The 25,777-nt window shown below is 38.4% G+C and overlaps 1 protein-coding gene across 4 annotated transcripts in view; it reads left to right on the top strand.

Moving 5' to 3' along the window:
* Window positions 1-273: 273 nt before the first annotated feature.
* Window positions 274-25,777, top strand: part of LOC127423419 (metastasis-associated protein MTA3-like) — a 48,869-nt gene continuing 23,365 nt past the window's right edge. For 3 of the 4 annotated variants that reach the window (XM_051667697.1, XM_051667699.1, XM_051667700.1), the window contains exons 1-9: window positions 352-588; window positions 1,752-1,819; window positions 7,653-7,746; window positions 10,514-10,640; window positions 12,573-12,636; window positions 12,721-12,838; window positions 15,538-15,640; window positions 17,324-17,423; window positions 17,521-17,709. In XM_051667697.1, coding sequence (XP_051523657.1) covers window positions 561-588; window positions 1,752-1,819; window positions 7,653-7,746; window positions 10,514-10,640; window positions 12,573-12,636; window positions 12,721-12,838; window positions 15,538-15,640; window positions 17,324-17,423; window positions 17,521-17,709 — 891 coding nt within the window. In that variant the 5' untranslated portion in view covers window positions 352-560. The other variant, XM_051667696.1, reaches the window with a different exon arrangement.

The following is a 25,777-nucleotide window of genomic DNA, read 5'->3' on the forward strand; positions in this document are numbered from 1 at the left end:
TTTTTTTAACATCCTCACTATACAACAATTTTTCACAACTGCCTGAAACTTTTGCACAGTATCACCAATGCTTTCAAGCTTTGAAAGTAAATGGTAAAAAAAAAAAAAAAAAGCTTTACATTGCATTGATATTCAGATTACTTTAAATAAGTACCAATAAAAAAAGATCAAAAATGAAAATAGAAATGTATATTAACCAAGTTTCATTTTATCAGCAGTGTAAAAGTCATGATGAGTGACAAGTTGAGGGTGCATGCTGTAGATTTCATTCACCCTCCTCCCTCCTCCTCTTTTCTCTCTCCTCCTCTGATCAGGAAGCTGCTACTCTCGAGCCTTTTCTCGCGCGTGAGTGAGTTACTGTATTGTACTGTGAATCTCGTAAGGGGGCTGCAAAAACAAAACTCCTATTCTTACTGAGTTTCACCCCCCCATATACCAGATTTTACTCTAGATTGCATTTTAATTAGTCACAGGACGTAGTTGTCTCTTTGATTCACGTACTTATTTTGTTTTTTGTTTTAGTGTATGGTTTGGTTTTTTAACACTCCGGGAGGGCAGAAATGGCGGCCAACATGTACCGGGTCGGAGGTATGTCCGTCTATATTTCTGAATTAACGCAAGTCAAAACACGGGCAGCACCGCAAAATCCGTCTGGGAGGCACGGGCTCATTTCATGCGGAATTCCTGCCATCAGCCGCTCACTTATGAACTCTGAACACGTGCAGTGTCCTTGCAAAAAGATAGCGATAACGTGGAGGAGAATATTTTGGGTTCTGATGTGGGTCAGGCCTCTTAAACTATCATAGCCGCACTAGCATTTTAGCAAGCATGCTGTGTTGCTAGCTAGCCACATCATAAACAAATAATCACCACTGTATGTAAAATACTAAGCAACACGCATATACAAGACGTTTCTCCAGACTTTGACCCTATATGATAAAAGTGAGTTATGCTCACGAGCCGACCATGCCGATTATTGACAACGATGTTTTTCTTTGTGATCGTTTGTCTCCTTTCTGGCACGTATCCCTGAGTTACGGGTCCTCATTCGGCATGCAAGGTAGCAAAGCGAGCTAGCATTTTGCAGCCACCCCTTACTCCGCTCTCCACAGAGCAACCCTATTGACTTTCCTTACCGCTATTCGCCGAAAATGAACTATGTTGAAGTGTATTTTGTCCCTTGGTCACCATATCTTTAACATTAAACAATCTCATCGTTTGTTTATGCAATTAGCCGGCTAGTCAATGGCGTGGTATTTGACATTGTTACGTGGCGTCGTGGATTAATTCAGTGAAATATGCGAGGTGTCTCTTCATTGACATTTGAATGTAAGGTCTGTGTGAGAAATTGTTACATTAAACACTTTCACACAGTTATAATCTGACCCCTTTCTTTTGTGCTCGTGATGCAGATGCAATGTATCGGAATGTGACTCATATGGCCATGATCAACATACTGCCAGTTTCGTTTAAACCGAGCTGTTTGATCATAAAAAGCAGTTTATTACTCATTCAACTTACTGTGAGTTTAGTTATGTTGGATTGTTTATATTGTAAATGGAGTACATATACGAATGTGGTTTTAAGGCTCATCCTAGTGAGCATACAGGACAAGATGCACTGATTCCCTGTTTTTGATGTAATATTCACCCCTGAGAGTTTCAATGGTGTTTTGATTCTTACCCCAATTGCTATGTGTGGTTTTCATATTGATAACAAAATCATGAAGTATACTTTATCTTCTGCTGCAGATTATGTCTTCTTTGAGAATTCTTCTAGCAACCCCTATATGATCAGGAGGATAGAGGAACTGAATAAGGTACAGTGCCCTTGGGCCTGGGAGGGAGAAATGCGGGTTGGTGGTCACAGGGTATTCTGACAGGGTGTGAATACAATATTGTCATGCCATCGCCACAGAGAGCTCAGGCAGCTTGCCTAGAGCCAAATTATGTGCATTTCTGTGCGCTTTTTCCATTCACTCTGTTGCATTGTCACCATTTCCAACAGCTGTTTTAAGGAACTGTATCTGTGTTAGAAACACTAGTTATACAGAAAGCAATAAGTCTGCATCCAGGACTCCCTTTCAGAAGTGTTTTCTGATTCGAAGTGAATTCAACACTTTTTGTGTTTTTTTTTGTTTCGTTTTTTTTTCTGTTCGATTTCCATGTTATGGACATTTATGACTGAAATTCGGTGAAGATGCTGTTTAGACATGCAAAAAATAGTTTAGCTTAAACTTTTGGTCGACCGATATGGGTTTTAATTTTCATTTTGGGACTGTAGCTTTGGCAGTAAAAACATATTTAAGAGCTAAAGCAATCTAGCAATCCAGATTCTCTATTTAACACTATATTCAGTGCAGTTTAACATGTGCCAAAATAATTTATTTACTGTTAGAAAACAGACATTTCTGATTCTGAAATGTAATTGGATGAGCCACATTCAGAAGCCATTGTACAATAGCTGATGTAGCTTAAATGACATTTACATAAAATTGCTAAAAAAAAAAAAAACAACAGTGAACTTTTATCACAACATTTAATAAAAATTTCACAAACTTTGTGTGTTTAAAATGATAGATAGAAACAGTTTCTTCTGGTTTCTGTTTAGTTATCCAATTATGGTAATTTGTTTGCACAAAGAAGTTTTAATATTTTAAGAAGGAAATAACAGCTAGGGATGTGCTACAGTGGTCGACTAATCGAAAAGTCGTCTAAGAACTGACTAGTCGATTAGTGGGGTGGACTACTAACATTAATATTTTTAGTGGTGGCGGTTTTAATGGGAGACACCATTGTCAAATTAATTGAAAGACGCAACTTCTTAGAGAGTGTTTTTGCTTAATGATAACTTGCTGTGCTTAACAGTGAATAAGTCGGCATGGTAAAACCCTCTGCAAGAAGTGTGTCTCTTTAATTCTTTAAGTTCAGTCAATTTATGCACCGCTGCTGTTACAGCAATCAAAGCATTGAATCAAACAATAAATTTCAAGACGATTACTGTTGGACGTTAAATCCTCGCTGTGAGTAATATTCCAGTATTTGCGCACTTCCAGTCTTTTGCTGATTCTATCAGACACTGCTTTAATAAATAGTTGCGGTAAAAAAGGTTTAAACAGCTTGATGTCGTGAACTAGATGTATACCCGCAATATTAACTTGCAGTTCTGTGCTTTTGAATGCACAGCGAGGAATGCCCTGTAGCACTCCGGTTACATTGAAGCACGTCATTCTGTGTTCATGATGCACTTAAGCAGTTTTGTGCCACTCTGTATTCGAGCCTTTTTTTCTTACTTTGATAGTTTTGTGCAATAATATGTTATAGTTATTGTGACGAGGAGGAGGGCGTGGCCACAGTCCTCGTCACAGTTAAGCTGGGTGTACACGGTGCGAGTTCTGACACTCGGGAGGTCGTGAGCCCCAGCACACGACACAAGTCAGTTTATCTGATAATCGTGCAGATGCAGTGGTACACGACTTAACGACCTGGCATATTCCGAAGCAATCACACAAATTTTTGCACTATTGAACATTTATAAGACATAAAGCCAGAGGAGGACATTGCTTTCATTCCTTGTACCTTGCGATTTAGAAAATAAAAGAAGACTGGCATGGCCAGGGGCTGCATTATCTGAAAAATCATCTGCCGATTTAAAAAACAAAAAAACAAAAGCACACACACACACATATATATATATATATATATATATATATATATATATATATATATATATATATATATATATATATATATATATATAGATAGATAGATAGATAGATAATTATTACAAATGCTGTCTGACATTTGACAGATTCAGATTTCGAAGGGAGTCTGTGTGATTTCATGACTGCATACATCAATCATAACGACAGTGTGTTGCTGCTGCCAGTACTGCATGATAATAAAGTGCATAAAATGAACAAGATTAAAAAGTGGGCAAAATTCGCGCACCGTTTCTGACAGTTATACTTGGATTTAATCTAAGCGCAAACATGACATTTAGTGCAGAATTCGGAGTTATTTTAGTGGAGTAGGCTATCTGTATTATTCCGCTTTAGATGTAGGCTAATATGGGAAAAACACAGTTTTAACAATCATTTTCTCCACATGTGTAAAAGCTTCATGAACACTCAGTTTTCATTGATCGTGTGAGTTGTAACACCTTCTACTGATTGGTCAACTTCAGGTAGATCGCCAAATCGGCTCGTTTAACCGCACACACCTCACAAATTCAAGCCGACAGCGGCCAAGTTTTTTAGACAGTTTTAAAAATTATCGGGAGGTCGTAAGCTGCTCGCAAGCTGCATGGTTTCGCTCGTAATTCCTCTCACATGATGCAAGCGGCGACCACACGAGCACCAACAATTTCTACGTGATCTCTCCTGACTGGAAAAAATCGGTCGGGAGCTCGCACCGTGTACGCCTGCCTTTATTTAGCCTATACATTTTTGAAAATCCGTTGATCACCATGTTGGAGTGCTGTGCTTAGTGTCCGTATATCCCTCTAAAGGGCATCTGATTGTGGTCACATGAATATAACAGAGCCTAATTATGCATTATTATTCTTAACACTGACTAGTATGAAAACTGCTATTATGGAAACTGATAGGTTTGCACATCCTTAATAACAGCAGCAACCACGGGCGCCATTTGCGCATTAGCAATTGCATTTTCTCACAAAAGAACAAATTAAACTAATTGCCCACACAGTATAGAGTGAAGATGAAACTTAGCTTACTTATAGCACACTTATATAAGCGCTTTTACTTTTATGTTGCTCTCTCATGCTCGTGCGGATCCAGCATGCAGCAATCTCCTGACAGCTTTCAGGTTACATGGCCCAGATCGCCTGCTTTGAGTTTCATAGACTGATTGTCACGCAACATTCATGAGTCAAAGGAACAGAGTTTTGATCCAGACGGATAGAATATGTGCTTCAGAGGAAGATGGATGAGTGCTCTGCTGAAAGAAATGCTGGATTTGCTCAAGTTTTGTGAATTAAATCTGTTTAAACGAGATGCCCACATATTTGCAGATGGTATATAGAAGTTTTATTGATATTTGCCTTATATATATTATTAGACAAGACAGTTAAAAGTTACATGGAACTGTTGAGGAGAGAGAGAGAGAGAATGAAACACGTGAGCACTTTAAACAAGAGCTTCTGCGTGTCTAATTTGATACGCAGGACAGTTTAAATGAGACATTGTTGTATGCCGGTTAGGGTTGCCACGGTGTTACCGGTTTAATTCTGTACAAGGGACAACACCGGTGTGAAATTTATACTGGTGGAAACATTATGAATGGAACTTCCAGTATCAATACAATAACCTAACGAATAGAATAACCTTAATTAAAGAATAGTTGCCTAATGAAGAGTTTGTGATCCATGATAAATTAACCTAAATAATGCATTGAAAGCCAGATGTTCTTTACCAACGTATAAGATTACACCAGCAGCAGAGTATGTGTACTGATAGAAGACATTTAATTACAGGTAGCATATATAGTATATATTGTGCATGATGGGAAACTGTAAGACGTCTCAGATTCGGAATGGTACAAGAAATGCTGTTAGACACACAGACGCGCGCTTGAAGAAACACACTATTATATTTTTAAGAACAGATGACAGAAAAGACGTCTATGCGCATGTCTGATGTGCTGTTTGTTCGGAGGCGTGCTCTCTCGTGGATCACACATATGTAAAAGTTTCTCACTCTTTCTTTGTTTCAGTCTTCTGAAAATGTTTTGCAAGAATAGTATCATCTATGAGAATGCTGTAAATTACCTCCGACATCTCAGCTCAGGAGGTGCTTTGAGTTCAGTTCGATTTATTTCCACTGGGCAGTTTGATGTGAGCACAACTCTGCAGGGCCACATTATGTACAGCCTATACATCTGTGATTAAATCAGAAAATAATACAAAAACACGTTCACCTCGAACCATGATTTATATTTCAGTGATTATTATCATCATTATAATTATTATGTTTACATTTAGAATTGTTTTTAGATTTTAATAAGTATTAGTAATTTTCCACCTTTGTCATAGATGCGTACTTGCCTGACGGTAAATGGAAAGGTGGTTATATATGTTTTTTTTTTGTTTTTTTTTTACCACTTTTTAATTTTAATTGCTTTTTCGTTTCATTTGAAGTGCAGTTTGAATTTAAAAATGTCTTTGGTTTAAGTTTTTTGTTTTTTAAATAAATGAATTAAATTTTCAATGCAAAATCACTAAAGCAATAATATTCACCGATCCCTCAGCTGGAGGGTTGACGATGTAATTGGATATTGTGATATATATATAATTTATTTTTATTTTTATTTTATTTTTTTATAAAAATTTTGTGAAAATATTCTTGCGTATTGCCCAGCCCTAGGAGGGAACAAAACAAATTTATTCAAACATTCAATGTTATAACTCTTCCGAAGTAGCTAAACTGGGTTCTGGGATGAAAGGTAATAAAACACCAACATTAAATCCGCAACAACCCACAATAAGCGATATATTTGCCCAGACAATGAAATACCCAACCAGTAGCCCATGATGGAGAGAATGCACAGATGAAACTGGTTCGTTGCCAAAGAGATGTTGCCCTTCACAACTGTTGAACAACACACATTTTAATTGCACTTCAGTTTTCAATTTCAATTTCATTTGAAATTTTAGTTAAAATAAATAAAAAATAAAGTTCTAAGTTTGAAATCAAGCTGCCTTGCGTTATTGTCTAGGCTATTGCTGAACGAAAATTACCCAGTAGTACCACCTAGCGTCCAACCGGTGGTAATACCAGTGTTAGTCGGTTTGAATCTGAACACCGCACCGATGTGAAAATTATGATACTGTGGCAAGTCTTATGCCGATCTATTATTGTAGTAACACAATAGCATCTAACAACAAAATGAACTGTAATTGGTCGTTTACATGTCTTAAGACGGCCCCTTCACCAGCAAGCAGGCGATTCTCAGCGCCCTATCTGCATCGGAAACTAATCAGCCAAACACGAAAATGTATCAGCCGATGCGATAATAAAAAAAAAAAATTGGAATATTGTCTGATTTATCGGCCTCTGCAATATATTGGTCGACCACTAGCTTAAACACAACATTTCCAAGTGACTCTTGTATTATTGATTCAGATTTTTTGGCCTCACTTGGCCCTGTTCTGATATTTTAAGCAGCACTGTTTTAGGCTAACCCTCAATGCATTATTCAAAGTCATCTTATCTTGTCACTCTCAGCCTTTGTTGTCAACTGAAGTGCATGTCAAAACAAATACTCCACTGCATATCTTTGTGGCATATATTTTGACATATTAGTCAAAAGAGAAGATTTGCTTGTCAGACAAAGTATTCTACTCTAGCCTTGGCCACAAGGTTTGTTGAGCATATATTGCCTTACATGCCTCTTTTAAACTGGGTTGCTGTTATTTTTTTTGATTACTCCTCAGAGGAGTGCAGACACAGCAGGTGTTGATAAAATCAGCTCTGCACTGCTGATTAAGCACAGTAGACTGCAACTCTGGTTCAAGCTTCTTCTTTTTCAGTATTGATTAACGGAGGTGTTAGGTTTAGTGTCTCCAGGGACCGTGGAGTACATTTAAGCTTGAAGTTTTCTCAAGGTGACCCTGTTTGTCGCTTCATTTAGACGGCAAGCGGCAATGTCGAGGCAAAGGTGGTCTGTTTCTACAGGAGAAGGGACATATCACAGAGCCTCATCCAGCTGGCTGACAAACATGCAAGTGAGTGAACATGCTTGATGGTGTGTGTTGCTTTTTTCCAGGGCAATGAGAATGTATTGATGTATTGTCAAGGACATCAAGGACAGTCTGTGACGTGCCATGTATGAGTGGTCATTAGCATGAGAATGATAATTCAGTTGAAATTGCTCATGTATATGCGTCTGCATCTGTGTTTGGGGTCTGTGTTGTGTTGCTTGTGTAAGTCAGCAAGGGAGCTGTAAACTCTGCACAGTTACGAGTACCAGACAACCATAATTGGGCAACAGGGCTTCCTAATTTCTGTTTTTCAGGGGGGCAGGGCTCTCATCAAATTTGTCTTGATGAACCGTTCACAATATTTAGCATATACACTACCGGTCAAAAGTTTTGAAACACTTGACTGAAATGTTTCTCATGATCTTAAAAATCTTTTTATCTGAAGGCATATGCTTAAATGTTTGAATTTAGTTTTGTAGACAAAATTATAATTGGGCCACCATATTAATTTATTTCATTATAAAACTAAAATTTAATTAAAAAAAAAAAAGTTTTTGAAATTGATGACTTGGACCAAATAATAAAGAAAAGCAGCCAATAAGTGCCCAGCATATAGATGGGAACTCCTTCAGTACTGTTTAAAAAGCATCCCAGGTTGATACCTCAAGAAGTTGGTTGAGAAAATGTCAAGAGTACATGTCTGCAAATTCTAGGCAAAGGGTGACTACTTTGAAGATGCTAAAATATAACACAGTTTTGAATTATTTTGGATTTTGTTTAGTCACAACATAATTCCCATAGTTCCATTTATGTTATTCAGTAGTTTTGATGACTTTACTATTATTCTAAAATGTGAATTTATTTTCTTTTTTAAAGAATGAGTGTTTCAAAACTTTTGACCGGTAGTTTATGTTTATGAGATACTTCAGTGGCTGATACAGTTAACTAGAGAGTGAAATGTCACATATAAATTTGTACATTGAAATTTAACTAACAATTATATGCAATATTATTTAAATTTCACAAATAAATATTTGAAATCAAAAAGTAAATTATTCATTGACTAAGCTGTTGGTAGATTTTGGGACTGACACAAGAGGGCTAATGCATCTGTCAACAGTTATTGGCCTCACAGAATGGCTAAATATCAGACAATTTATTGGCCTGGCCAATAGATCAGTCTTATCAATGCAGTTCTGCTTTACTCAGCCCTTTTCAGATGTTGACTCATTTAGTCAAAGACTATAAGAAGAGGATAAGTAGGATACATCTGTGGGTTTGCTGTCTGAGACCATCACTTGTCTTTATAAGTAGAAGCACTGAATGTGGTAATAAACATTTATCACATTCTTGCATGTAACTAAATTCTGTCGTTTCCAGTACATTAAGCAAAAAAGTCCTGAATAATTCTGTGCTCCAGTTTCATTTTGGGACTGTAGGTTTGGCAGTAAAAACATATATAAGAGCTAAAGCAATCTAGTTATCAACGCTAGATTCTCTACTCTAACACTATATTCAGTGCAGTTTAACATGCCAAAATAATTTATTTACTGTTAGAAAACAGACATTTCTGATTCTGAAATGTAATTGGATGAACCACATACAGAAGCCATTGTACAATAGCTGATGTAGCTTAAATATGCCCCGTAAATAGCCCCATTTCCACTATCGGGCCAAATAAGGGCGTGCTAGTGCGTGACAGGGCCAGTTGCGTTCCCACTGTCACTTCCGGGGCTTCATCATGCCTCCTCTGGGCTTCCTCGAGGGGCAATTGCCCTGGCCCACTGATTACCTGTGGGCCAAAAAAGGCCAACTGGGGATGTAGGCGGGGGCAATGACAAAGGCGGAGTTTTGCTGAGTCAGGTCAGAGGTTACAGCACCAAGATACTAATTTCCCAATTTTGCATATCTAGCTACCAGCTTACCTCAACAGCCCGGGAATGGAGAATCGTCAGTCCTGGTCTGTAGACGAAATCAGGGCTCTTCTGAATATCTGGGCTGATGAAAATGGGCATCGTCAGGTCGGCGGCATCTGCCGAACGAAGACGTGATTACATATATTGTCGCCGAACTTGCCAAGTTGTGTTTCCAGTGCACAATGGTACAGGTTCAGAAAAAAATAATAAATTGCAGACACAGTACAAATCCGTGTTCATTTCGAGGGCTGGCTAGTCTCCTGAGTCTGATATTTCAGCTTAAATTTTCCTCTTGCTTGTGAAATGGGTGGGGTGTGTGATGTTGGCACATGGGCAGCATATTAAGGGCGGATTTTAGGGCAGCGCTACAGGGCTATTGACCCGATGGTGGGAATGCAGATCTATTTTGGTCTCGCGACTCTAGGTCCTAGACAATTAGCCCAAGCTGACCAGTTGATAGCCCTGGCTCGCACTGGCGCGATAGTGGAAAAGCGAGTAACAAATGTACTCTGGTGCCTTTTTGCTGTGTTAAATAATGTTACTTGTATCTGCAGTAGACCTCTGTTGATGTCAGAGGTGTCTGGTGCAACCGAATTGTTTTTTCATGATTGCCCACCAAAGACTCAACTTCAGTGAATTAGTGGTTTGCACTATAACAGCCCAGTGACAATTAGAAGGCTGTCATCATGACTGCTTGCTTTGTGTATGCCAAACATTTTTCATCTGACTTAATCGGTCTCCTTTATTATGTGGGTACTTGTCAAGTGACAATGCAAACAGTGACACTTTGTGTTTTATATATGTTGAGTCATGTATCTTGTGTACATGTGTATCCATGCCTTTTAACCCGTTTCAAATTCTCCGTATGTGCGCAGAGGACCTGGAAGAAGAGAAGGAATGCCCCTCAGAGCCAGAGTTCTCAGAAAAACAGAAGCATCAGCTCCGCCACAGAGAGCTTTTCCTTTCACGTCAGTACGAATCACTTCCCGCCACACACATCAGGTAACACACTCACGTTAAAATACTTTTAGATATCTGTTTAAACAAAACATGCTTTTTAATTCTTAGTTCAAAATTTCAGGGCAGTTGAGATAAGATAACAGCCCCCATGTAGCACGACAATTTTCAAGTTCTCTCTTTAGTATGTGAGTCACAGCTCTGCATCCATTCTTTAGCTGCCCGTAGGCACCCCGGGCTTTTGTAGCACCCACTGTAAATCAGGTGATAAATGAATTAGCAGCCGGGAGCTGGTGGAAGTAGCTCTAATCAAAGGGAAGCCTCCTATGAGCAACATTAGTTGTGGTGCCGAGGTTTGTTGAGCCCTGCTGTGCTTGCTGAGATTGATATCACCCTCTAAATAAAGGAAATGTCACTCCCTTTCTTCTCTCTTTGTTTTTTTTTGTTTCTTTTTGGCTTCTGTGATCCATAAATATTGAGCAGTCATTGCAACAGGGTAGCTGGCCTTTACAGGGCATAATGTATTTTTTTGTAGAACTGGACACATGACAAGGTTGAGTTTAATTCTGTTTTTTTTAGTTCTGTCACCCAATGAATGATTAATTCAAGTAACAGCTTAAATTCAACGTGAATAATAGTGAATCTAAATTTGTGGTTCATATGCACCAGCTAAATTTAAGTTGCTCAAATGAAACAGACCTCATTCTCACAAGTGTCTGTTACGCAGTGTTGAGGAATAACTAACTAAAAACAGCTTTGCTACTGAAAAACTTCATACTTAATTTTTCAGAAGCGTGACAGTAGATCAGCGGTTTTTAAAATAGAGTATTTTTCCAGTAACAAGCTACTTTTTTCAGCAAGTTGTAATTTGTCATGCTACATCGCTGTATTTTATCACTTTTTACTGCACACACAGTTTGCAGCAAAGAAAACAGGCAATAATCAAACACACTCTTCTAAGGCCCCATTTACACGTGGTATTAAGATGCGTTTTGGCCGTTCCCTTAGAAACAGGACGGCGCTAAAGGCAGGTGTAAACAGGGTCCAAAATGTTTTTAGATTTGTCCACTTCAACCACATTATGAAGTGGTCGAAAACACATGTAAACATATTGGGTTCGTGGTGTAAACGCTCACCCATTCCAATGCATACAAATAGCAGTGAAACACCGCATACTATCTCCTCGAAATCTGAACACAAGTGGTCACAGGAGACGCATGGTAATACCAGGTGTAAACAGTGATGTGTCTCACCTGACCACATGATCGGATCACCCAAGATGCATCTTAATACCTGGTGTAAACGGGGTCTATAATCATCTGATAATTAGCCTATTTAAATGCATTCAAAATTATTGGCAAATTTTTGTTGTAACATATAGCCAACTACTTAAAACAAAACAAAAAAAAAAACAGTAGCTTAAAGCCCAAAGGATACTTCGGTCAGACACGAACGACGAGCGTCCGTGAACAGGACGTGTATCAAAAATCACATCATCAGCTGAACGCACTCAGCACGATTTTTCTAAACGTGCATCTTTGAATGCGCAGGATGCGCCTGGAATTATTTGAACTAATTAGTGGGTCCACAAGGTGTGGAGATACCTGCATTTGTTTAACTCAAGTCCGAAAAATATAAAGACATCTTTACAGTTCTCTGAACCTGTCTCATATACTGTATATTTCCTTTTTCTGCCCTTTCTCCAGCTGCCCCCCATCTAATTTCCTCAATGATTGGCCTCTCACCCATGTTCTTTTCTCACCTTTTCATCTTCGCTCATGTCACCATCATACACCCACACACTTCTGTAATCTTTCACCTAGTGTCACCCCTTTCCTCCCCCTGTTTACTGTGCTATGGATTTAGAGGCCTTGTGGAGACAGCTGTATATAGTACATAACATGTTTCTGTGAGCTGTGGACTGAGCTGTGGTTTTTCTGATAATTTATTCTTTTTTCTCTGGGGTGTTGGAAATAGGGGGAAGTGCAGTGTGGCCCTACTGAATGAGACTGAAGTTGTGCTCTCCTACCTGGAGAAAGAGGTACATATGATCTATTTTTTAAAGCTATTTTGCATCTAAGTTGATTTTATGTTTAATAATCTGGGATGCTGCTTTCTCTCTTAGGACACATTTTTTTACTCACTGGTGTACGACCCCACACAGAAGACATTATTGGCAGACAAGGGGGAAATTCGTGTTGGTCCTCGCTTTCAAGCTGATGTTCCTGAAATGCTACAGGAAGGTTAGTATAGTAATGCCATATATATTAAAAAAAAAAAAAAAATGGGTTTATGGGTTTTACCTTGGGTTTCTGTTATATTTTACATGCTCATTCTGACACAAAAGTATGATGTGAAGAGAGACTGCGGTGGCAGGTGCAGGTTGGTGGAATCAAACTTCGGTTCAGACCAAAGCAATCAAACCAAATGTGACAAGACCAGTTTTCAAATTGAGTTACATTGAGTCTCATTGCTTTATTTGTAAGGTCTCTTTAAGTGTGGGGGCTGGAAGGTGATTTATTTTGTGTTTGGGCTATGAAGTTTGTTTCCTCAGTTTGATGAAAGTTTGATCCTCAGTGAATTGGTGGGTTTTTGTTAAATGTGAGCCAAAATCATCACAATTAAAAGAACCAAAGACTTAAACTACTTCAGTCTGTGTGCATTGAATTTATTTAATACACGAGTTTCACAATTTGAGTTGAATTACTGAAATAAATGAACTTTTCCACAACATTCTAATTTATTGAGATGCACCTGTATGCTTTTTATATCTGACGTCATGAGCATCTCCGCGGGGTGAATGAAGCGTGCTTTCACGCATACTGCTGCAGCACACATTATCGTGCTTCAGAGATAAAGCCAGAGCTCTGGGACAGAGCAGATCGAAACTTGCGTGATTCGGTCTGGCTTCACTCGATATTGCGGCAGCCGGCGGAGACCAATTCTACTGAGAATCTTTTACTTGAAACCACTAGACACCTGACATTATAAACATTGTGCCATGCATAAACATCATTTACAAGATTTTAAAAATACACATCATCATACAAACCAAAATGTTTTTACTGCAGTAACACTAACTGGTACCTAACATCTACACAACATCTCCTTTTGTACTCCATGGAATTATTAACTCTGAAAGTTGTAGCTAGAGGTTTCTAAACGTGTTTAGGTTATTTGTTTTTCATAAATACTGTAGTTTATTTTTTAGAAAGACTATCTACATTAGCCTAACCACAGTAATGAGGAGCCATCCATGGTCTGACCTGTGCTTATGGCCTTAATATGGCAAATGTTACTGTTAAAAAATGGAATAACAATTGTAAACTTTCATGAAAGCAATTACAGTTTAGAATGGATAAAGGGGGTAAAAGGTGGCTAAAATTTGGACTTCAATGGACAAATGGAACAATTATTGACAAAGTTTTCCTCCTGTTCTAACTGGTCATGATTGCCTTCAGAAATTCTAAGAGATGACTTAATCATTCAGCCTGTGTCCTGCTTCACTCATATTATTTTTGATTTAAAAACAAAGTCCAAACAAATGCATGCAGTTATAGTCTCTAGTTACTTTTATCACTTTTTATGGGGCGGGGGATTTTGGCTAATAAAAATGCAGAGTGGCTAGTGACTTTGGAATACCACTAGCCACAGTGGCCAAAAAGTTAATGTCAAGCCATGCTAGTCTGTATTTGTACAATACAATAATAAGATATTATATATTAATATTGTAGGGAATACTCATTCAAGTGACAAACTGGTGGGCGTATAATTATAGGCCCTTTCCACCCTACAGTCCCAGTACTTTTCCCTTAATAACTTTCTAGATGAGAACTCTTATGAGTAACGGAACAACTGTGGAGACTTTTCCTCTTTTGCATTCCGACTCACAGAAGTAACCCTCGTAGTGATGTCATCTAGTATCGACCATTTTTCTTGTGATGTTATTTGCATGCGTGATTCAATAGCAGCAACAACAACAACAAAATCAACAACACCGATGGAGGACGCCGGGATCTGAGTATTTATCAACACAATCTTTTACAATAAAGGCTTTTATGACTCAATATAAATTACTGTACTGAAATACACATTGACTTAAAAAACACATCTTGATGCAAGTTAATCACAGAGTAACAGGCACACAACTTCCCTCATGTAAACTAGATTTCATGATGGTTTAGTGTACAATAAGTATAATTACCCACTCTCAATAAACATCTGATTATTTATATTCATCATCCCAAGAAAAATTTGATGTAGTAATTCAGAAATCACTTTTTTTTTTGTATAGTCAAACAGTACATATGTGATTAAAACTCAGTGTCTCCCGATGAAGTCACACACACACATACACACATGTGAAATGGGTGATCCTCTTTGGAGACTTTGATATGTTATTTCTGTTAAGGGAATTGTAAAATTAGTGCAATCCTCTGAGTAGCAGGCTAGCAGCTAAAAGTTAGTTCACAAATGGTGGCTGCAGACTTCTTGAGATCCTCAAAGCAATTTGTGTGCCATAGGTTTTTGATCAATCACAGGCTGCAGCACCTCCCACAGTCTGCCACAGTCCCTATATGCCTCAAAAGTACCTAGGAGCTAAAGCAGGAGCTAGAATTGTCCCCTAAAACGGTTTTGAGGAACTATTGTTCCTCAGTTGCAAAAACGAAGAAAAGTACTAGTCCCGGGGAAAAGTACCTAAAACAGTCTTTAGTACCGCCAGTGGGAAAAGGCCTAATAATGCCCATCATCGCCGTCCTTTATGATCTATCTAAGCAGACTGACTTCCATCATTACCAAACAGCGTGTTTGATTTACGTGTTAATATCCATTGTTGCCACAGGAACAAGTTGCCCTGAGTTTACTTGACAGAATTGTTGTTTGCAGATTTTACAAGCCTTTGGATTTCAGACAGCTCTAATAAAAGAAAATTTGTCTCTAGGAGAACCTGATGACAGAGACCAGTCCAAACTGGAGGTGAAGATATGGGACCCAGATTGTCCTCTCACCAACAAGCAGATTGACCAGTTCCTTGTTGTGGCTCGGTATGTGTTTGATCTTTTTTGCATGGATCTCATGGTCATGGAAATTCTGCAAATATTAGGGAATTTTAAAATTATGATTTTAAGGCCTGGAAAAGTCATGGAAATTAATTAAATCCTCTTAAATCATGGTAATTTTGAATGTCATCATTTTTCTAGGTATGCTCAGCTCTAAAATATTGCATCAGCTAGAAGTTGTCTTTGTGAGTGTAATCTATATGCAGTGCTTTTTAGAAATACTGGAAAAGTCATGGAAATCCATAGACCTTATTCACGGTAGCGGCATCTTTGATTTTTAATAGGAATGACAATAGATTTACCATCTCTTCAATGGCACGCATGGTATAAAGATTTTTAATAGGAATGACAATGGATTTACCATCTTTTCAATGGCACGCATGGTATAAAGCTCCTAGATGACATCTGATTTTCAACATCTCATGTTGTCTGGAGTTTTTTGTTTACTGAATGTTCTTGAATTTTTTTTATAAATGTTTTGTCTGCAGAACGATCAAAAACTCTTTAAACTGCAGTACAGTCCATTGAAGAGACTGTACGTCTATCCCTCACAGCCTCGTTGTCATTCCCATCAAAACTAAAAAATGCCGCTGCTGTGAATAAGGTCTATTGGGCTAAAGGAGTGGGAACCCTGTTTCTACCCTTTACCTCTGCCATATTAATAAATCAAAGATTAATTTTAAACTAAATCCTTACAAGAAACCGGAATATTTATTAGTGGAAAAATTGTAAACTGTATTATCAACAACTGATTGTCACTTAGGCCCCATTTACACCTTGCATTAACATGCGTTTCATATTCGGATAGTATCTGGATATTCTTTAGCTGGATAGTGATCCAATCAAAGTTACCTGCGCAAAATGGAAAACACTACTTGCATATTACATTAGAGCCTGTGGTAACTGAAAATGTTCTGTTTTTCAGCTAATTTTAAAAACACTGATGGATAATTCAGATGCTTTTTATCACTTTGACTCGCAGGGTTTTTCCTTCATTTAAATTTTTTTGGCAGCTGCCAAAGCTAAATTTTGTGTCACCGAAGCAAATGTAATGATATTCATCTCACGTTCAGTGCGTTCGTAAATATGCTTCTCATCTGAAATGCGTGAGTGAAGACTGGTTTTATGTGAGTGTCGTGTGTGAGTCGGAAACGGGAGAGAGACGTGAGCGAGTGGGATTTGAGGAGAGAGATGAGATATTTCAATAATATTCCAATGGAATAATTCATGGAACATTTTTCGGGTGATAAGATTGCAAGACATCAGTGTCTGTTGTGTTCTTTACATTGCGATGGCTGAATTAACAGAAAAAGACAAGAACGCACAACACAGCGCTTTAACAATGGATGACTGTAGCGTACTAACCTCATCACATAATGGATTACTTACGTAATTGTATCCGCATAATGAAAATGTGTGTGCATTTACACCTTCTTGAATGAGTTCAGAATCCGTCCCTGACCGTCTCTGAATGTGGTTTCAGTGATCCGATCACAATCTGATCACAGTGTGTCTTGGGTGCATTTACACCTGTCATTTAATGTGGTCAAGTGCAATCCAATAGCGATCTGATCACCAAAAATGCATGTTAATGCAAGGTGTAAATGTGGCCTTAGAATAATGATACTTGCATAATATTGTATAATAAATTTGATGGTCTGTGTACAGGGCGGTTGGTACATTTGCTCGAGCGTTGGACTGCAGCAGCTCAGTCAGGCAGCCTAGCTTACACATGAGTGCCGCAGCAGCCTCACGAGACATCACACTGGTACCCGTCCCATCAGCACCGTCTAACACACTAAATATATTCACAGATGAGGTGAAAAATCCTGATTATTTCTTTCCATTTTCATTTTTCTCTTAAGTTCCATGCCATGGACACCCTGCACCGGCACGGCTATGACCTGTCCAGTGCCCTGAGCGTGCTGGTTCCTCAAGGAGGACCTGTGCTGTGCCGGGATGAGATGGAGGAGTGGAGCTCATCAGAGGCGAACCTGTTCGAGGAGGCGCTGGAGAAATACGGCAAAGACTTCAACGACATCCGGCAAGACTTTGTGAGTGGCTAGCAGGCATTGTAACATTTGACTTTCTCCAGTACATACCGAAATATATAGTGGTCACAAAAAGCATTTGGACACTGCATTAGCAGTTTACATAATAAAATATAAATTCAAGTGGCATTTGTTTTAAAGAAAGATAGCACAAGCACCATGTGCAACATGGCCATAGTTGTGATGAACTACACATGCGTTTACTCTCATTTGTTTGAAGATGACAGTTGGTTTGAAATTTTGTTTATGGCCTATATGTAATGAAATTCATATGTTTTAAAGCACAGGACTCGTATATGAGGGGCTGTCGTCACTGCAGAGACAGAAAAGACAAGGTTTTGAGGAGGAAAAATAGAGTGGCACTAGTAATAATAGGATGGAGGAAGTGGGGCAGGAATATGCCAGTGCAGCTGAGATGAAGTGAAGACATGATGTGAGCTTGAGTGATTGGATGATTTAGCTAGCTGAAATGATTTGGCTTCGAGCATGTTGCTTCTTGACTTAACTGAGCACAGTTGATCTGTTCATCCAGAGACAATAGTACTTATTTGTGAGTGAGAGCTTCAATGTTATGGTGTGAACAGGAGGAAGATCTGTTTTCTATTGGTCTTCGAAATAGGGTTTCTTCACTCGGGGGGTTTGCTTCTTAAAATGGAATAAAAAACAACTGTCAGGGCTCGACATTAAGGATTGTCACATGCTTGTCCTTCAGACAAGTAAATTGGTTATTCACTTGTCCGAGTAAAAAAGTTACTTGCCTTTAGAGAAAAAAGCACATTTAAGTTACATGCTCAAGTAACATGTCGTATATATATTTTCTAAAATTATGACTGATGCCCAAAACTAATAGTGTACCTATGCAATCAACTCAGTTCTCTGTGACAGAAATGTAAACTGCACTGGGTAGGGGAGGAGGCTATTGTCATATAGTAATTATTTTATGTTACGAATGGTAGTCAAATAAAGGAAAGCCTCCATCGCCATCATTAACAGCAGGGGTGCTCATAGTTCTTTGGAATGAGATCTACTTTTTCATCATGTTATTGCAGCATGATCTACCATGTACAATAACGGCTGTACATTATCACAATACCAACATTTAAGTAGTCTGTAGTGAAATTTGATGATTCTCAATACCAGCTTCAACACCACAACAAATAATAACACTAACTAATATGTTTATTATGAAAGAATGGTTTCAAGTTCTTGAGTAGTTATGCAACACTAGTAAACAGTCAGTAATAAAATAATAATAAAAAACAGCAATGAATAGAAATAATTAAAAATAATAGAATAAAATTAAGAAAATTCAGTGCTTTTTTTAACAGCTTTAATAGTTTTTAACAGCAGTAGGCTATCAAGTATTCAAGTAAACATTCAGAATGAAATGCAACATAAAACTACTACTAGACTTTACTGTATGATTATAATACATTAATACTTTTTAAAGCTACTAAAGTTACCAGGTTAAGAGCAGTGAGTTTTTTCTCATTTTCTTGTTATGGTTGTTTAATTAATATGACACACTAGACAGCAGCAGGTCTATTAGCTCAATTACACTAACAAGTCCGACATTTGAATACAAAACCACTTTTTTCTCTGCTGTTTACGTTCACTTTAGACATCACTCTCTGTGTTTAAATGAATACCTCACCAAGACTGGCATTTTGGCGGAAAGTTGAAATGTATTTGACCGTTCAGGTGCACATTAGCGCGAGCATTTTCACACACACGCGCACGCATGTTCAGCACACACGTACGGCGCCTGTCAATCAAACAGGGCGCAGCTGTTACTAGATTGCTTGCGAATTATAAAATGACATGCTCTGGATTACTTTTAACAGCAGAATAAGAATATTAACTTTCTAATAAGTGACACAGGCCTAGATTATCACAAATATAGCTGGTTATTTTTTTGTTATTGTCGTTTTAATCAGTCTGCTTGTCCGGTCGGGCAAGTACAATTCTCTTTCACTTGCCCCTTCAAAAATCCACTTGTCTCAGACAAGCGTTAATGTCGAGCCCTGACTGTACTTCCTCAGTAACGCCAAATAATCCTTTTATGATTTACTTGGTGTTTGAGTGGTGCACTGAACATCTTTGTTTTTCTTAATCTTTTCCATTCTGTATTTTAAGCAGTCATTCTTAGTGACTGATTTGTGATTAATAGAAGAGAAGTAATGATAAACAATCTGTCATCACATGCCTGATTATCAAGTTTTCTGGCTGATTCAACATTCTGTACTAGGGCTGCAACTAACGATTATTTTGATAATCGACTAATCTAACGATTTTTAGAACGATTATTTAACTATTCGGGAGATTATTGCAACGAATAATCATTAGCTCTTAACTGACTATTCATATTGTGCCTCGACTTAAGTTTTATTAAACAAACGTGCTTACTAACAATAAAGAGGACAAAAACATCTTTTAAAAATACCCCTAAATGACATTCACTGAATAACAAGGAAAAACTTGTGTAGTCATCTTTCTTTTTTTTTTTTTTTTTTTAAGTTTAATTCATAAAAAAAAAAAAAATCCTATTGTAATCAAGTGTTTTTGTCTTGTTTTCCATTTAAATTGTCTAAAATCCTTAAAATAAGATACATTTACTTGAGAAGCAAAATATAAGATATTTAGACTTGCTTTCAGAGATTGTACCATAAATATAAGTGTATTTTTTTCACTTGATCATACTTCTGCCAGTGCAGTATAGAAAAAAATATACTCGTATACAAGATAGATTGTCAAAAAGCAAGTCTAATATCTTATGTTGCTTCTCAGGTAAATGTATCTTATTTTAAGTAGGCTATTTTTAGATATTTAAATATTGTATTAAGCATTCTCCAATAACAATTTTTTCATCTGCAGTATAGCTCCTAAAGTAAATGTATGTTGTTTTGAAGGAGTTTTAGATATTATTTTTGGAAAACAAGCCAAAAAAGACTAATCAAAAACTTATTTTGTTCCAGTGTATAATGGGCTAAGACTACACTCTCACCTTTATGTTCACTTCGATCCATCTTTAACTCTCAAAAAACAAACTTTCTCTTCTTAATAGAGCTGCGTATCGCCAATTTCTTCATGAAAAGATACACACCGTGACGCACACAGTATATTATGATTCAACACGTCGCAAGCCATCATGTTATAATCTAGCTGTAGCAAATGCGTACGAGGGACAAGCATCCCTGTGCTAGAGTGTGCATCAGCCGGGTGCAGTTTCAATCTCTCCCCCTTCACACGACTTAAAGAAGCGGCGCTGACTGCACAGAGACATGCCATTTTCGGAGTTTATGACCCACTTCCTTATTATTTGAACTTTAATAAAGGATGAATTTATTGAATGTTTGCATTTTTAGATGCTCTGACATGCATGTTTTCCTTAAGCAGAGTGCCAGATCCGGCTCTGCTTTATTTCATGATGACAGTGCTTCTGTATTTACTTATTTTGTATTTTTGCATTATAATTCCCTCATACTTTGCGATCTACATTACATTTTTTGGCTGTTTGGAAAGTTTGGAGTGCATCTGGACTGTGAGCTGTGTTTTCTTCCTCTCCTCAATCAGACGCGAGCTATAGTTCTGCTCTCGCACGCAATCATTAAGAGTTTCATATGATCTCATGTTACGTTAAATGAGATCAAACGACTATTGGACACCGAAAAATTGTCAACCTTTTTTTAAAACATTTTTTTTTTTTTTATTGTCGACGTTGTCGATAAGGTCAACTAATTGTTTCAGCCCTATTCTGTACACACTGTCTTACAGTCTCTTAACTATGAGATGTCTGTACCTCAAAGAACACAAAGGAGAAATGTATAGGTTCATTCTTAGGATTGAGCTTTTTGTCGCAATAACAGTAATTAGCTGAGGAGAGCAGAGCCCACAATTCCTTTTTGTCAGGAATCTTACAAGCCTCCAGTTTCTCTAAAGCAACAGCTGAGCTGCCATTGATTAAACCATACCCATGCTTAGGGAACTGAGCATTGTTTTTTTTTAATAGAACTGGTTTGTTATGAGGAGCCAAGGAATGAAAAGGATTCTCTTAGCACTGCTACATATTGATTTCTTTTGTAAGTAGAAGGCAACAAATATGTGATTGCAGAGATCTAGTTTAAGAACAAAGTGTGAGATATGAGCATTGTTCAAGAATTGTTCATTTGGCATGCCCATAAGCTTGCACCTAAATTTGATCTCATTCCCAATGATGGTGAAAGTAAGCTAGGAACATGAGCTGAAATTTAGGAAAAGTTATATAGAAAATAGATAAAACTAAATAAATGATTTAGCTTACTAAAATCTTATTGTAGCTGGTAAAAGACATCACACAAGAAGTTAGCATTTGGTATGACCCTGGTAAGTTTTACTACATTAATTAGCTATTTAGTCTTGCATTGGCAGACTTTTGCCTATCGGCATAAAGTCTTGTTCACTTTCTGGCCAAGAAACACCCACTTAGTCAGGAAAGTGCTGTCTAATCGACATGCAAAGTAACCAGCTGTAATTTGCATTTTACATGAGATGGATAAATTCGAAGTTGGACATAACTCTGAACAAAGTGACAGCAAAGTGAAATATATACAGGAAATGTGCTTGAAAATATCCCTTTACTTGCTATAAGTGATCCAATCAAAATAAAAACAAAAATGACTTTTAAAGATTTAATGCTATGAACCTCGCAAACTTTGGTAAATCTGGCGACTAGTTCTTGCTGATTGTAGTTGCATGGTATCTTGTAAACGAGTCCCTGGTAGACTGATGTAAGCTTGTTTGGTTAACACATCAGCTTTTAACTGTAATCTTTTTTTAATGCAAGTATAAAAGTTAAGAAAAGCGTAAAGATAAGAACCAGAGTTGGAATCCTGATCGATTTATTTCTAATGATAAAAAAAACAAAACAAATGTGTGCACATCCAACCCAAATAGGACACAGGTGGAAGACACATTGCAATAAAAAAGGACAAAAAAGTCTCAATTAAACAGTAGAGACCAACTTTTCTTCCGGATTGTGACATATTTAGGAGTGAAACGGCTTATTGAACAAGAAAAAAATGTAGGGCGGGGACATGATTTTATCCATCGGTTGTTGATTGGATTGTGAAAACTGGCCATTGCATCACAGAATGGAGGCAAACCTGAATGTGAGTTTGCAGTTGACACACAGACACTAGAGGTGGCCGATATGACCAAAATCTTATATCACGATATGAGTAATTTTATATCACGATAACGATATATACACTATATTGCCAAAAGTATTCGCTCACCCATCCAAATAATTGAATTCAGGTGTTCCAATCACTTCCATGGCCACAGGTGTATAAAATGAAGCACCTAGGCATGCAGACTGCTTCTACAAACATTTGTGAAAGAATGGGCCGCTCTCAGGAGCTCAGTGAATTCCAGCGTGGTACTGTGATAGGATGCCACCTGTGCAACAAGTCCAGTCATGAAATTTCCTCGCTACTAAATATTCCACAGTCAACTGTCAGTGGTATTATAACAAAGTGGAAGCGATTGGGAATCACAGCAACTCAGAGCGGGGTCAGCGGATGCTGAGGCGCATAGTGCGCAGAGGTCGCCAACTTTCTGCAGAGTCAATCGCTACAGACCTCCAAAGTTCATGTGGCCTTCAGATTAGCTCAAGAACAGTGCGTAGAGAGCTTCATGGAATGGGTTTCCATGGCCGAGCAGCTGCATCCAAGCCATACATCACCAAGTGCAATGCAAAGCGTCGGATGCAGTGGTGTAAAGCACGCCGCCACTGGACTCTAGAGCAGTGGAGACGCGTTCTCTGGAGTGACGAATCACACTTCTCCATCTAGCAATCTGATGGACGAGTCTGGGTTTGGCGGTTGCCAGGAGAACGGTACTTGTCTGACTGCATTTTGCCAACTGTGAAGTTTGGTGGAGGGGGGATTATGGTGTGGGGTTGTTTTTCAGGAGCTGGGCTTGGCCCCTTAGTTCCAGTGAAAGGAACTCTGAATGCTTCAGCATACCAAGAGATTTTGGACAATTCCATGCTCCCAACATTGTGGGAACAGTTTAGGGATGGCCCCTTCCTGTTCCAACATGACTGCGCACCAGTGCACAAAGCAAGGTCCATAAAGACATGGATGAGCGAGTTTGGTGTGGAAGAACTTGACTGGCCTGCACAGAGTCCTGACCTCAACCCGATAGAGCACCTTTGGGATGAATTAGAGCAAAGACTGTGAGCCAGGCCTTCTCGTCCAACATCAGTGTCTGACCTCACAAATGCGCTTCTGGAAGAATGGTCAAAAATTCCCATAAACACACTCCTAAACCTTGTGGAAAGGCTTCCCAGAAGAGTTGAAGCTGTTGTAGCTGCAAAGGGTGGGCTGACGTCATATTAAACCCTATGGATTAAGAATGGGATGTCACTTAAGTTCATATGCGTCTAAAGGCAGGTGAGCGAATACTTTTGGCAATATATTGTATCTTGATATAGTAATTTTTTTCTGGAAAACCAATACAAATCGGTTAACATAATAAATAAACATATTGTAATGCCTGTTTTTGGAAAATCTAGTCAATGAAACAAATACTTTTAAAATGAAAACTAATTCCTCTTATATCATTTTCTCTTTATTTAGAACTTGACAAAGTTCAAGAAAAAAATAAACACTCGGTTTTAAATCAACCTTACCATAATACTCAATTTCACATAATGCCACATTTCAGTCTATGTTGTTGATCAGATTTATTATAAACTTTCCTCAAGAAACTGAAGATCTGAACTGAAGAAGCAAAGTAACAAAATATGACATAATTGTAGTGAAAAAATACACAACAAAAATGCGTCTTCAAAAAAAAAAGAAAAAAGAAATTAATGCGGAGCGCACCTTCTGGCTTTCACAATATTCTTTGCCGTGCTTCATTTTAGTGTTAAAACAGATTGTTAGTATTACCACAAGTGATTATCGTCACGCGACAGTTTGCAGAGTAAATTTTTCTAATCTGTGTCAGTTTTTGTGAACCAGATGTCGCAACTGTTTTAATAAGTTCCCCTTCATTTTCTTATTTTAAATTATTTTTTTTATCCCCTTTTCTCCCAATTTGGAATTTCCAATTCCCACTACTTAGTAGGTCCTTGTGGTGGCGCGGTTACCTCAATCTGGGTGGTGGAGGACAAATCTCAGTTGCCTCCACTTCTGAGACCATCAATCTGCACATCTTATCACGTGGCTTGTTGTGCATGACACCGCAGAGACTCCCAGCATGTGGAGGCTCATGCTACTCTCCGCGATCCACGCACTACTTACCTCGCGCCCCATTGAGAGCGAGAACCACTAATCGTAACCACGAGGAGGTTATCCCATGTGACTCTACCCTCCCTAGCAACCGGGCCAATTTGGTTGCTTAGAAGACCTGGCTGGAGTCACTCAGCACACCCTGGATTCGAACTCGCGACTCCAGGGCAGGTAGTCAGCGTCAATACTCGCTGAGCTACCCAGGCCCCCTCCTCTTCATTTTCTTAACTTTTCTTTTGATCACATCATCAAAAATGTATGAAATGATGGAGACGTACAGATGTGCGGTGTAGTCAAGCACATCTCGGCATGTTAAAGAGATGACTCAGGTGTCTGGATCACAGTGATGCTGTCCCGGCAGCGTATGTCAGTCAGGTCATGGTGGATTTCTGCCTCCTCCGCTGTAGAGTGCTCAGAACCAGCCTGCAAAATCAGAATAGCAAAGAATCAGCCACGAGATTGTAGGCGCGTTTGCGCCGTTGCCTGATCTGCATAATTCCTGGCGTTAAACCAGCGCATGCAAATAACAGGCGAATTCATCCCCCGCTCAAGCCTGGTTTCAGTTTCACGTGAAGTATGTCCACAGATAGATATGGTCACGATTGCGCATATGGATATTTACATATCGCGATATACACGATAAAACAAAATCTGTCGATTGACGCTTATATATCGTCGCCATGATATATATCGTCATATCACCCAGCCCTAACAGACACAAACCCTTTTCACCGTGCCCAAGTGACTTGAGAACCGAACAATGATCTAACTGACAACATTAATCCATAACAAGC

This window comes from Myxocyprinus asiaticus, chromosome 32 (genome assembly GCF_019703515.2).
Source record: "Myxocyprinus asiaticus isolate MX2 ecotype Aquarium Trade chromosome 32, UBuf_Myxa_2, whole genome shotgun sequence".
Lineage (NCBI taxonomy): Eukaryota > Metazoa > Chordata > Actinopteri > Cypriniformes > Catostomidae > Myxocyprinus > Myxocyprinus asiaticus.